The sequence below is a fragment of the Eptesicus fuscus genome, chromosome 21 (assembly GCF_027574615.1).
Source record: "Eptesicus fuscus isolate TK198812 chromosome 21, DD_ASM_mEF_20220401, whole genome shotgun sequence".
Classification (NCBI taxonomy): domain Eukaryota; kingdom Metazoa; phylum Chordata; class Mammalia; order Chiroptera; family Vespertilionidae; genus Eptesicus; species Eptesicus fuscus.
The window spans coordinates 43,386,527-43,400,388 of NC_072493.1; the positions used below are offsets into that span (position 1 = coordinate 43,386,527).

The window sequence follows — 13,862 nt, forward strand, 5'->3', positions numbered from 1 at the left end:
AAGAATAACAGTAATAACATTGAGAACTTCCCAGGTCTGAAGACCCTTGTCCTAATAGTACATCAATACAATGGAATACTCCTGAGCAATAAAAAGAATTGCACAACCTTTACGTGCAACAACATGGGTGAATCAAAAAAGCATTATGCTGAGTGAATGAAGACAGACACAAGACAGCACGTACTGTATATAATACAGGGATATAGGAAACTGTAGCAAAGGAAAAGCTACACTACAGTGACAGAAACTAGAAAGTGATTGCTTCAGGGGTTGGGTGGGTAAGGTATCAACTAGAAAGGGTTCTGAAGGAACTTTCCAGGGTGATGATGGTTCAACAAGTTGCATTAATCTTCATTCAACTAAACTTTTTCTGCAGATCCAGGAAAGCTCCCCGGAGGAGGTGATGTCTGAGCTGTGCCGCGATTGATGTATAGGAGTTGATGGTCAAAGGGAGGTGGGTGTTCCTTGCAGGGGGAGGGAATTGGCAAAGGCCAAAAGGTTTGAGAGAAGTTGCTGGGTTTAGAAAACTTGGAACAGTTACGGAGAGGGGCTGGAGTTTAAATGCACTGACGCCTGAGTCCTTCCCGACTTGGTTCGAGACCCTGGACAAGCCCTCCCCTCCCTCTCCTTGGGTCTCTAATGGCTTCAGTTTTTCCCCCTCACGTAAATGGGCAAAATCTTCCTTGTTTCTCTTAGACTCCCTTGGGGCTGGGAGAATCCACTGAATAAACGATGAGTGACAGTTCTTTTGAGTCAATCGCTGGAGGATAAAGCCCTCTCTCCTCGTGGGCCAATCGCCTTGTTCTTGAGACCGACCGCTGGGCGGGGCTCGCTAAAGGCCTCGTGACCTCACATTTTAGATGAACCAGTAGCAGCTGATAAGAGGCGGGTCCTTTAGGTGATGGACAGATCTATTTCAAAATGTCCGCTAGCGCGGGGCCCGTCGGGAAGCTTTGAGGTGGTGCTGGGGAAGGGGGCGGGAACTCCCGGCTGACTTCACCCAATCATCAGTCGTGGTTCTTGTGATAGACGAGAAATCTTTCCCATCCCTGTCGACTTCAGTGGGCGGGACTTTTCACGCCAGACTGGGCGCGTCCCTGAACTTTGATGGGCATCTCCTTTGACCAATTGGTAAGCGGTATTTCCAGACGGACCGCCTCCATCGCCAATGAGATCTCCTGGCGGGGTCGCGGTGGGCGGGCCCAGACTCTCCGGTATAAGGCAGTCTCGGGAGAGTGCGGAGAAGGGGGGGGGTCTCGGCGGCTCGAGGAGTAGGAGCGGGTGAATATGGCGGCAGCCGAGGCCGCGAACTGCATCATGGAGGTGAGCGTCTGGAACGCCGCTGGGGGCGGGGATCGGTTTGGGGGTCGGTGTTTTATGGCATGGAGAAGGGGCTGTGAGTCGGCGGATTTGAGTAAAGGCCTCCAGCCGTACGGAGGGGAGCCCGCATGCTCCGGGTCGGGGCCACCGTTTCAGTGCGGGCTCCCTAGCTTTCGGGGGCCTGCGGTATCCCGCCCAGACGCTGATCTCGTGCCCCCCTCCCACGTGGAGGAGGGCTGGGGGCGCTTCCGGCCTGGCCCCCACGTGGCCGCGGCACGGTGGGTGGGGAGGGGGTGTGCCGCGCCCGGTGGCCCGGCGGGCTCCACGTGCGGGACAAAGGCCCCGCCCCCGGCCGGGGGAGGGGCGCCCCGGGGGGGGGGCTGGAGGAGGCTCTCACCCTTCTGAGGCCCCCAGCTCTTCCCGAGGATCGCGACGTCCATTTCCGAGTGGGACTTACCCGAGGGCCTCCCAAAAGGAGTCTTGGGAGGGGCAGTGTATGGGGACCCTCTGCATCCCCCTTCCCAGGACTGGGCATTCACTTAGGCATCGGTCCAGGTTTTGTGCACTTTTGGGTTAGGATTGGAGGAAGACAAAGACTTGGTTTTCGCTGCGCCCCCCGCCCCCCGTTTCCTGTCCCTGGATTTTCCTCCCGGGGCTTCGGGAGCTGGGGGGATGGGGTATGCCCCTGTGACCTCTCTCGGTGGTGGTGGGGCCTCCAGCTGAAGGAGATCTTACCCGATAAGGCGCCAGGCACCCCCTTGTGGCCATTTCTGGGTGTGTGGGAGGGACCTCTTTTTCATGGGGCGTGTCTCAAAGCCCACCTCCCCGCTGGAGCCCCGCCGGGCGAGGGGAGGGGTCTGCTGGGAAGGGGCTGTGATGGAAGCTGCGAGCTCTCCCCCCATTTCTCTCCTCTCGGCATTCGTGAAGGCGGGAGATGTACCCCCCCTTCCAGAATCCCTGTTCGAGGGTCCTGAGCCTGGATGCCTGAAATGGTTTCCCAAAATGTGGGTTCTTGTGCAGCCACGTGGGGTTGGTTCCGGCGCTGGGCTTCAGGCTATTTGGGGCTTGTCTGACTGTGCGATGAGTGATGTTGAGAAATGGGCCCCAGTGGGGAATCCCCTCACCAGCCGCCCTTCTTTGTGGGCATCCTCACTGGCTTGTGGGAATGGGGGTGGGGCTTGGAGCCCTGTGGGTCACGTCCCGGGCTTGGCGCCTCTCGGAGCCTGGTCACGGCTGTAATCGGATGGGGGCCGCCGAATTTTCACCCCTTGCCTTGTGGCACTCTCTGGACTGGGAGGGCAGTTCCCCAGGGTCACTCCAATGACTCCCATCCCCCTTGGCTCTCCTGGACCAGGGCCTGGATGGGGGAGGAAATACTTTCCCCGGAGGTTGCCTCAGGACTTGGGCCCACATTTGGGGGCTTCCAAGCCTTCCATGTGTGTCTGAATGGGAGGAGGTGGGCTGGAGGGTCCAGAGTCCAGCCTCTTCCCCGAGGAATCTATCTTCCTAGGTAGAGGGTAATAAGCAGGGAGATTGGCTCCAACTGGTTTTATTTGGGGCTTCCTGAGCCCAAGGCAGGAGCTAGGGGTCCGGGTGCCAGCTCTGGTGGGGGTGCCACATCTCCATCCTGGAATCCTCTCATAAAAGAGACTGGTTTCCAGAAGTGGCAGGTGCCCAGTGGGTACACTCTGCCAGCCACCTCCCCAGCTATGGGTGTGTGTGTGTGTGTGTGTGTGTGTGTCAGGGTCAGGAAGTGTCACCTAATCTGGGGGATTAGATGATGGAGGGGAGTGACAGCTGGCAGTGCCTATGTGCCCAGTGGGTGCCAGTTCCTCTGGTCTGGGTGGGGGAGGTGTGCATGGTCAGATGCCTGGCCAGAGAGGGGCAGCTTGGGATCAGTCCACCATCTCTCCAGCCACAGCCGAGACAGAATCCCTCTCTCCTCCCCTGACTTGTCCCACCCCTTTTTGAAACAACCCTGCCTCATTACTTGCTCTCTCTGCCACCACTCCCCACCAAGGAAAAGGAAAATTGCAGGCAACACTCCCCTCTTCTAACAGCCAGGGTCCCCTGGCCTGGCCTGCCCCTAGCCACTCCCAGTAGCTAATCCTTTCTCCCTGTACTCTCTCCTAGAATTTTGTAGCCACCTTGGCTAATGGGATGAGCCTCCAGCCGCCTCTTGAAGAAGTAAATATCCTTTTGTGAGACCCTTCCCCATATTAAGATATCTTGCCACACATCAGGCCCTTTCTCGTGGTCTAACCATGATCCCTCTTGCTTCAAACCAGCTTACCCCTTGCCCCCGAACACTTAGTACACACTCCCTCCAGGTTTGTGGCCCCCACCTTGCCTTCCCCAATACCGTGGCTGCTTCCTTAACTCTATTTCCAGCTCCCCTTTGCCCTTCCCTGTGTCTGCTCCAGTCCTGCCTTCCCCTCCCCTCCCAGCTGTGGGCTGAGCTAGAGACGGGGGCAGAGAGACTGGAGAGATGGTAGGCATGGCTGAGGTATCGGGGTATTCCCTGGGGGCGGGGTATCCTGTGATAGGAATATGGGGCTTATGGGTTCTGGGGAGGCAAGTGTTAGGTGGGAGCTGTAGGGTTGCCATGATTTGGGGGCGTTTATTCCAGGGAGAAGTAGGGACCTGGAGGCTTAAGAGGCTTTGGGGAGCCCCAGATTTGACCCATGCTCCTATCCTTCCTCTCCCAGGTCTCCTGTGGCCAAGCAGAATGCAGCGAGAAGCCCAACGCTGAGGACATGACGTCCAAAGATTACTACTTTGATTCCTATGCTCACTTTGGTATCCACGAGGTGAGTGTGGACAGCTTCCAGGGTTGCTGAAGCTGGAGAGGTTAATTTATGGGAGGGCTGGAACTGAATTTCCCACCATGCACCCTGCCTTCCCTGTCAGCAGGCTGCCCCTCTGCGCATGCTCCAAGCTCACCCTGGGGTCTGCTCTCCCAGTGGTTGCCTTGGAGACCAAGGTTAGCCAGGTGCTCTTCAGGATCCCTCCTGGGAGGCAGGGGTGGGAGCTCACAAGCTTGGCTGAGATGCAGCTGGAGGTCAGGGCCGGCTGGTTTCTGCCGCCCTCTAGTGACCAGCGGTGGGATTGTCCCCCAGCTGCTCATGTCTGGTGTGCAGATGGCTTCTCTACTCTGGTTCACCGGAGGCTGACGTCCCAGTAGTTGGGATGAATTCTGAGGATTTTTTCTTTTGGTCTTTTTTTTTTTTTTTTTCTGAGTGTACAGGTCAGTGGATTATTGATTTCAGAGAGGAAGGGAGAGATAGAAAGAGGTAAAAACATCATGATGAGAGAATCATTGATCAGCTGCCTCCTGCACACCTCCTACTGGGGATCAAGCCCGCAACCCAGGCATGTGCCCCGACCGGGAATCAAACCATGACCTCCTGATTCACGCTGCCCGGCTACTTGAGGACTTTTTAAAGCAAATATAGTTGAGGCTTCGGAGGCAGTGGTAGAACCTGGCTGACCTAAGAAGGGAGTTTAGTCTATCCAGTCTGATACAAATAGAGAAACTGAGGCACGTGGAAAGGAAATAACCTGTTCCAAAGGGACTAAGCAAGTGGGAAGGCTGAGCTCTCCAAACTGTGAGCATGTCAGAGGCCAGGATCCCCCTGTTCCCAGCTGTGAATGCAGGCCCCTCATGGTACCTTCGTACCCCTCTCCCCAGGAGATGCTGAAAGACGAGGTGCGCACCCTCACCTACCGCAACTCCATGTTTCACAACCGGCACCTCTTCAAGGACAAGGTGGTGCTGGACGTGGGCTCAGGCACGGGGATTCTCTGTATGTTTGCTGCCAAGGCCGGGGCCCGCAAGGTCATTGGGGTGAGTGTCCGGACAGCTGGGTGGGCTTGGGCCCTGGGACGGAAAGGGACCCCTTGGGGCTCAGGGGTTGGATAAGAGGGGGTGGGAGGTGAGGATGGGACTGGGGGGGGGGTCTCACCCTCACTTCTTCCTGGACCCCAGATCGAGTGTTCCAGTATCTCTGATTATGCGGTGAAGATCGTCAAAGCCAACAAGTTAGACCATGGTGAGCCCAGGAAGAGAATGGGTTTGGAGGGGATGGCACGGGCGGTCCCAGCTCCCCTGGGCCCTGGCAGGAGGGAGGGGGCCACTAAACACAAATTCAGCTTGTCCCCTCCTGTGGGCTCTGGGCTGCCAACAGCCTGAGAATTCAACCTTCTCAGAGCTCGAAACCTGATAAGCAGGTTCTGCTGTCTTAGAATTTAAGTGCTGAAGTCCCAAACTTAGGGCCTTACTCTAAAACGTTAGGCAAGAAGCAGTCTTTAGATTTTTCAGCGAATAGGGTCACGTGGGCCCACGTGAGAAGGCACTCAGCCGCCCTTCCCGGAGTTCAGCCAACACTCCCAGACTTCTGTAACTACAAGCACATATGCATGTAAATGTTTTTACATTTCCGTGCATTATTTTTACACAAATGGCATTTCACACAAGTCTTCCCCTTTGCTTTTTCTTATTAAAAAAAAAAAACCTTTTTATTGATTTCAGAGAGGAAGGGAGAGAGAGAGAGATAGAAACATCAATGATGAAAGAGAATCATTGATCGGCTGCCTCCTGCACGCCCCCTACTGGGGACCAAGCCTGCAACCCTGGCACGTGCCCTGACTAGCAATCGAACCATGACTTTCTGGTTCATAGTTGGGACTCAATCACTGAGCCACACCAGCCCGGTCCCTTTAGTTTTTCTCTCTGGTTATCGTGTCATTTAACATGTTTCAGGACGTTGAGAGGATCTTGTTCTTTTTGATACACACATACCCAGGCTTTCTTAACCAGGCTCCTGGTGATGGGCATTTAGCTGCTTCTGAGAGTTTCCTCTCCTGCATAGAATGTCATTCCACAAATGAATGGTACATCTGTGAGGTCGATTTATAAAAGTAGTATCCCATGGGTCACACATGTAAGCTGGTAGATGTTGCCAGATGGCCTTTGAGTTCCCACCTGAGAGGTTTGAGGGGCAGAGAATGTGGGAAGGTGGTGGGTTTTCTGGATGTGAAGGCTCCTAGCATTTAGTAACTGAAGTGATCTTTCTTTCTTAGTAAGACTAGTATAGTGCCCGCCCCACCCCACCCCTACCCCCCGTACCCAACACTCAGCTTTAAATATGTCCATTGGAAGCAAATTCCAACTGTGATGTCATTTAGATCCTGCCGTGTATGTTTCTAATAGATGATCCTGCTGTTATCGGCAAAACCTTAACATCACCTATTGCCTAATCCGTGTAAGATTTCCGCTTCTGCCTCAGGAAATAGCTGGAGTGAGTGATTTTAAAGCTGAGCGCACAGGTGTGCTTCAGCTGGCAGAGTTCTTTGAAGATGCCCACATGTAGCCCCCAGCCCTTGCTTAGAAGACGAGGGCTGCCCTAGTGGGGTCCCCAGGCTCTGGATCCCCAGAGGGAGGCAATCGGACAGGCCTGTGCCCCTATCTGCCCCTACAGTGGTGACCATCATCAAGGGGAAGGTAGAGGAGGTGGAGCTTCCCGTGGAGAAGGTGGACATCATCATCAGCGAGTGGATGGGCTACTGTCTCTTCTACGAGTCAATGCTCAACACCGTGCTCTATGCCCGAGACAAGTGGCTGGTGAGGCCCCGGCAGGGTGGGCAGGCAGGCTGGGTCCTGAGGTGGTGGCTGCATGGATCAGGCGGGGGCCAGCTATTTCCCACACGGGATTGCCCTCGCAGATGTTGGAAGGCCCACAGCCAAACGAGTATAACAGTTATTGGGAGCTACATGGTGACAAGGAGATGGTACAGTGTCAGGAGGGTGCTAGTGCTGGGAAGAAAAACATAGCAGGGCAAAGGGATAGGGAAGGACGGGGGGTGGGGGGGGGAGGGCGTGATCCCCTCAGGTTCTCACATCAGAGATGTGCCAGGCAGAGGGAATACCCAAGGAGATGACTGAGACTTGATCAAAGGATGGGAAGTAGGTACACAGGACCTGCATCTGAGGGGAAGAACACACTGGACAGGATTTCAGCCAGTGCAAAGGTCCTGGGGCAGGAGTGTGCTTGTGTGTTGAGGACAAGCAGGGAAGCTAGTGAAATGAGCATCTGGAAGAGCAGGAGGAGGAGAAGTTAGAGGTGAGAGGTGGAGGGGCCTTGTGGACCCTCATGAGACATGGCTTTCCCTCTCAGGAGCCAGGGAGGGTTCTGATGATCCCTAAGAACCTCCGGACAGGGTCTGATGTAGGTGCTCCTGAGTGCCACCTGATAGCCATGTGGGGAACGATTCGGGGGTGAGGGCAGAGCAGGGAACCCTGAGGCCGCTGCAGGAGCCCAGGTGGGAAGTGTCGATGGCTCAGACAAGGGTGGGCAGAGGGGGTGGGTAAAGAGCCAAACTGGAGAGGTTTGGCGGCAGTGTTGCCAAGCCCCCCCACCCTTCACGCCCTCACCCTGTCCTTACACAGGCGCCCGATGGCCTCATCTTCCCAGACCGAGCCACGCTGTACGTGACGGCCATCGAGGACCGGCAGTACAAAGACTACAAGATCCACTGTGAGCTTGGGCCCAAGGAGCTCGTGGGCTGGGGCGGGCGCGACCTGACCCGGGCGCCCCGGTGTGCTCACCCCTCCTCCCTGCCTCCTCCCAGGGTGGGAGAATGTGTATGGCTTTGACATGTCTTGCATCAAAGACGTGGCCATCAAGGAGCCCCTGGTGGATGTGGTGGACCCCAAGCAGCTGGTCACCAACGCCTGCCTCATAAAGGTGAGGGGAGGGGCACGGCCAGGTGTCCCCCAGGGCTGGAGCCAAAGACGGGCCAGCACCTGTCCCGTGTGCGAGACATCCGGGCGCAGAGCGCTGGCCTGAGGTCTGGGCTCCTCACCGTCAGCCAGGGTAAAGCTAGAGGCCCAGCGAAGCTGTGTCACCCATTAAAAGCTCTGAGCCAGCCAAGGCCCGTGGTTCCAAGATGGAACCCACTGAGCTGGGCTGGCCCTGCCAGGGACCCTCTTTCCGGAGGGAACACGGGCAGGCAGCTAAGACCCCCGGGCGGGGCTCGCCTGAGCACACCAAATGCAAGAAGCCGGGCCAGGAGCCAGTTTATCCTCATCGGTAAAGGATCCTGGCTGCGATCAGTTTTTGAGCCCCCTCCCTGCCACGTCCCGCACGTCACGCTGTGTGAGGCGGCAGAGCCAGGCGGAGGGAGTGAGGACAGGGGACGGGAGACAGGAGACTGACCCGCCCAGCCTCAGGCTGCATCAGCGCCAGGGCTTTGTTCCGAGTGCGTCCAGGAGCTGTCCAGGGTGTGAGCAGGGGCTTGGCACTTACAGTTGTCACCTTGGCGGATAGAGGTGTCCAGCTAAGTTAGTGGGCGGGAGGGGCGGGCGGACAGAAGCAGGGAGCCCGGTGAGGGGGCTGCTGGGGCAGGGGGGAGGCCATGGGGAGGGGTGAACGGGCAGTTCAAGTAAAGTGGTAGGTCCAGGAATAAACTCGGGTTTGAGGTTCGGATGGGGAGAGGAGGGAACAGGGAATCCAACCCCTCCCGCCCCCCGTTTGCCTCGGACCCTGGGCTGGACGCGGCGGAGTGGGGCTCACGGGCCTGTCCCGCAGGAGGTGGACATCTACACCGTGAAGGTGGAAGACCTGACCTTCACCTCGCCCTTCTGCCTGCAAGTGAAGCGGAACGACTACGTGCACGCCCTGGTGGCCTACTTCAACATCGAGTTCACGCGCTGCCACAAGAGGACCGGCTTCTCCACCAGTGAGTCCGCGGCAGGGGCCGCAGGAGCCGCCCCGGGAGCCTCCCTCAGGGCCAGCCAACCCGAGCGTGCTCTGCCTTAGTTTCCCCACCGCGAAACCTAGGCGAGACCCTCTGAGGGGTGAGGGGGGTGAAGGGATTCCCGGGCAGGTTGACCACAGTCAACACTCCGTAAACAGCCATTGGCGCGGGGGGGGGGTGGGCCAGGCAGAGGGAAGGGCAAGACCAAGGTGGGGGCGCAGGGGCCAGTCGGCTGACGCGACTCTGCCCTCAGGCCCTGAGTCCCCGTACACGCACTGGAAGCAGACAGTGTTCTACATGGAGGACTACCTGACGGTGAAGACGGGCGAGGAGATCTTCGGCACCATTGGCATGCGGCCAAATGCCAAGAACAATGTGAGGCTGCGGGCAACGGGGGGTGGACTGTGGGGGCTCCTGGGGTCTGTCTGTGGAACACAGATTGTATTGAGCACCTACGGGAAGCGGGCCCTGGGGACCCAGCCACGATCAGGCGGAACCCCTGCCCTCCCGATGCTCCCGATCCAGACATGGGTCACAGTCAGTGATAAAGGACAGCTGGAGGTGACTGCCAAGCTGGCGAGGGCGGGTCAGCTGACAAGGCCGGAGGGAGAGCCTGGTTTCCCAGCCTGGGCCTGGGATCGAGGGAAGCAGAGGAGGGCCGGGCCGTTTGTTCCTCCGGTACCCCTGGCAGGACACAGCTGCCACCGGCTGGGGGCTGGGGGTTGGGGGCTGGGGGCTGGGGGCGGGGCCGGTCTGGGGCAGAGTCAGGAGCTCCAGCTCAGCCTCGGTGGGAGGAGGGTCTGATTCCTGAGGGGAGGGGCGTGGTCTGTGCCAAAACATGGGGCCAGTGTGGAAGGCTGGGTGGTGCCCCCGGAGCCTGGATGGAGGGGAGTGGTCCAAAAGGGGGACAAGCCCGTTAAAGCAGGGACTCGCAACCAGGGGCCGTTTTGCTGTACTCCAGATGATGTTGGTCACGAGAGACGTGGGGGTTATTACAAACTGGAGAGGGTGCTGATGGCATCTAGTGGGTAGAGGCTGGGGGTGCACAGGATGACAAAGTGGCCCCAAGTGCCGGTAGTGTGGAGGCTGAGAAACCCCAAACTAAAGGGACAGAGACAGCCTGAGGGGGAGGAGAGAGCAGGGAGGCCGGGTGAGAGGGCTGAGGGCAGAGGTCGTTGGTGACTTTGCCCAGCATTTCCAGGGAGAGCTGGCGGCTTCAGAGCAGGGGCAGGAGGAGGATTGGGAGGAGAGGAAGAGGGGACAGTGGGGACAGTTTTGCTGTCAAGTTTTCAGGAGGAGGAAGTATGATTGAGAGGGGTTCGCTTTTATACGAGGAAGAAATACTCTTGCTGATGGGAATGGTTCTCGTGAAGAAAAAGTCATGATCGAGCGGCCAGGCAGCTGAGCTCTGCCCCGAGGTACCAGGTGGAGTTGAGGGTGCCACACGTGTTGCCGGGAGTCAAGGTTCAGAGCAGGTGCTCGGACCAGCAATGTGGCATCTCCATCCTGGACATGGGCTAAAAGCAGGGCCCACTGGGTCTCCAGGGAGGGTGGGCACAGGGCATCTCAAGTGTGCGGGGCCTGCACCCCTCGGCTTCCTCCCGGCTTGGACAGTTGTACATCCCTGCCTGCCCTGTCTCCGGTCCCCTCATGTCCTCCCTCTCCCCACAGCGCGACCTGGACTTCACCATTGACCTGGACTTCAAGGGCCAGCTGTGTGAGCTGTCCTGCTCCACCGACTACCGGATGCGCTGAGACGGCGCCCGGTTTCTCCCACCCCAGCCCGGCCGGCCCTGCAGAGGCCCAGCGGCTGTGGCATTTCTTAGGCGGTTTCAGGATCCCCCGTCCCCTCCTCTTCTCAGAAGGGAGTTCTAGGGGCCTGGGCCCGGGATGGGAGGGTTGGGGGGAGGGCACATTGTGACTGTTTTTCATAACTTATGTTTTTATATGGTTACATTTATGCCAATAAATCCTCAGCTGGGACAGCTTGGCTTCTGGGGGGTTGGGGTTCCATGTGCAGGTGCTAAGGTTTCAGGCTGAGCAGCCAGGAGTACCCGGATGATGGCTGTAGGTCTCTGTCCTCACTTGTATCTAGTTCTGTCTCACCACAGCCCTCTGAGTCTTGTCCCAACTCACCTCTTGCTCGCTCCCAGGATCTCTTCCCCCTACCCTCTCTGGGAGGATTGAGTCTGCCCCCTCACAGCCCCCCCTCTTGCCTCTGAGGCACTGTTTTATCCCCACTGGGCATGGTTCTGCGCCCAGCTGCACTGCCAGGCTGGTGGCGGATTGGGGTGTGGGTTCCCAGTATAGCTGGGCCCTTAAGCTTCTCAGAAGGCCATTTCCTGCCTCCCCCAACACACACAATTCCTCTGTTTTTTCTGTCCAGGCCCCTCCAAGGCCATGCCAGGGCTGACTGGCAGTGAGTACTGTCCTGCCCTCGGCAGCTGGGAAACTGAGTTGCGGAGGATTTGCACTGGGGGTCAGAATTCCTTCTGGGGTGGTGTGACCTGGGGTGGGGGTCCCATCTCGGTAACAGAGCTTCCCCACCTCAGAGGTGGGTACCAAGGTCCCACTGACCTTCACAGCGCCAGGCGTGGTATCCAGCCCCGGCTGCAGGCATGGTGCCCTCATCCTCCACCCTGTCCCATGGCCTTGTCCACTGAGCCTCCACCCCCCAGGGCCTGGGTCACTCGGCACAGCATCCCTGTCCACAGCGCCTGCTCCAGTACAGCTGAGCCCTAGGCTTGCGGTAGCTGATCCGTTCTTCCAGGATGGCGTCCACACTGGCAGTGCTAGGCTCGGGCTCTGTCCCTGTCCCCAGGGGCCTTAGGTTCCAGAGTCTCCATGGGTGATGGTGAGGGCTGGTCTGTACGGAGCCCAGAGCCTCCCCTTCCCCACCCCTTGGATCCAGATGCTGACACTTGAAATTGTCAGCTGTCGCATCCCTCTTCCCTAGGCCTTAGAATTACACCAGCAGCAGCACACCCATGAGGGCTCCCTCGGAGCAGTGGAGGAGGTGGAGATCTGGGTTCTAATCCCGCATTTCTGGCTTGGTGTGGCCTCGGAGACTGGCCTGTTTTACTCTTGGGAGGTGGGGACTGGTCCCTGACTCCTTGAGCTACATCTTACCCTGGAAGAGGGTTATCCAGACCAGAGGGCAAGGGGGTGGGGCTCCAACATCCACCTGCTGTTGCTTCTAGCTTCCTCCTACCTGGGGGGCCCCGACTCCTTGGGCAGGTGAGAAAGGCTGGTGGTGTCGGGGACATGCCTGCAAGGAGCCCTCAGGCCAGGGCTCTCCGTCTAGGAATGGGAAGGCATCTCAGAGCTGCCCTGTCGGTTGCCGAGCCCCGTTTCTCCAGTGGCTTGTTTGTACCCGGGTATCACGCTCCTCTGTGGCCCCTGTTCCCTGGGCACATGCCAAATGTAACCTGCCAGAGACCCAATACTGGCCCCGCTCTGCCTCCACCAAGGAGCTCAGGAAAGTTGGGCTATGAAGTCTAGTCTAGTTGGTCTCCTGGCCCTGTGGCAGTGAGGCCTGCGCAGTGCCCAGCTTGCTGGGTGACATTGGGCACCTCTGCACCTCCCCAGCCTCAGTTTACCCGTCTGTATATTGGGGCCACAACCCCAAGTTTCCCCCTAGTTCCACATGGACTTGCCCAGATATCTTCCCAACAGCCTCCCCCTCAACTCCCCCAGCCCCCGCTGTGACTGGGCTGGACCCAGGGGCACCCCAGAGCCAGCATGGACAAAGAATATTAATGTCCCACGCCAAATAAAAGGTGATATCCATGTTTGTCTCTGCTCTTTCTGGTCTGACCATCTGAGTCCAGCCCCTAACACATTTTCCCCCTGTGTCATGCACATTTTCCCTCATGGAAGTCCCTTTGACTGTCTAACTTGAATCCAATCCGCTGTGGCCGCCTCCTTCGCACCAACACAGTTGCACCTTGTGTGGGTCGTTTTGTGGGTCTAACGGATCCCAAAGCAGCTTTCCTCCCTCCGTGGGATGGTAGGACGGAGATTCGCTTCAGCTCCAGCTAGATACCCCACGTGCGTGACTTCAGTCTACCGGAGGTAGGCTGCGAATTCCAAGCTAAGCCTCGTTCCCGGAAGAGAAAGGAGCGAGCTCCTTGAGAGAGCAGACTGGGGAGCCCAGGAACCTGGGGCTCAAAGGATAGATGCTGCGTAGAAGGCTGGAGGCTAATGGAGAACGAGGCGGGGTAGAAAGCGACAGCTGGGGCTCAACGCTGGGAGGGGATTGGAAGCTGGGACTCGAAGGGGCGGGGATAGAGCGCAGAGCAATTGGAAGGGGGCGGGGATAGAGCCGAGATTGGAGGGGGGCGGGGATAAAAGCAGGGACTTGAATACCAGGGGAGGCACACGCGAGACAGAAATCGGGGTTCCTGGGTGTTGGATGATCCGGGGCGTGCAGGAACTCCTGAAGCCCATCGACCAAATCGTGGATTCGTCGCACTGGGTTGCTTGTCTCTATGCAAGTGGGAGACGGGCCTGGCGCTCCAAATCGGGGGTCGGGGAGGTGTAATCCGCCTTGGTCCCCAGGATCCTATCGGCGGACCCCCTACTCTGCGTAGTAAGTACGGGACGGGAGGGGCCCGAGCCGCAGAGGGGGCTGGAGGCCTGTGTCTTAGGTTGGGCATACGAGCTTCTCCATCACTTGTCCTCGAAGCATCCCTGGCTGCGAGGCATGCGCAGTAGAGTGCTCCCTCCCCCAGCCCCTCTAGCCCCTGTTGAGGGGGAGGGGACGCTGGGCCAACCAGAGTGGG

The 13,862-nt window shown here is 58.1% G+C and overlaps 1 protein-coding gene across 3 annotated transcripts; it reads left to right on the top strand.

Moving 5' to 3' along the window:
- The first annotated feature begins 1,224 nt into the window (after nt 1-1,224).
- On the top strand, nt 1,225-11,063 carry PRMT1 (protein arginine methyltransferase 1). Of its 3 annotated transcripts, XM_008154343.3 has the most exons (11): nt 1,225-1,323; nt 3,454-3,507; nt 4,029-4,130; nt 5,012-5,167; nt 5,309-5,372; nt 6,801-6,943; nt 7,769-7,856; nt 7,951-8,066; nt 8,910-9,060; nt 9,332-9,453; nt 10,750-11,063. In XM_008154343.3, exons 1-11 carry the CDS (start codon nt 1,288-1,290, stop codon nt 10,831-10,833), a joined length of 1,116 nt encoding a protein of 371 aa, XP_008152565.1. In that variant the 5' UTR covers nt 1,225-1,287; the 3' UTR covers nt 10,834-11,063. The 3 variants fall into 3 exon arrangements, with proteins under 3 accessions (XP_008152565.1, XP_008152566.1, XP_027985340.1); XM_008154344.3 differs by lacking the exon at nt 3,454-3,507; XM_028129539.2 differs by lacking the exons at nt 1,225-1,323; nt 3,454-3,507 and adding an exon at nt 3,725-3,811.
- The last annotated feature ends 2,799 nt before the right edge of the window (nt 11,064-13,862 follow it).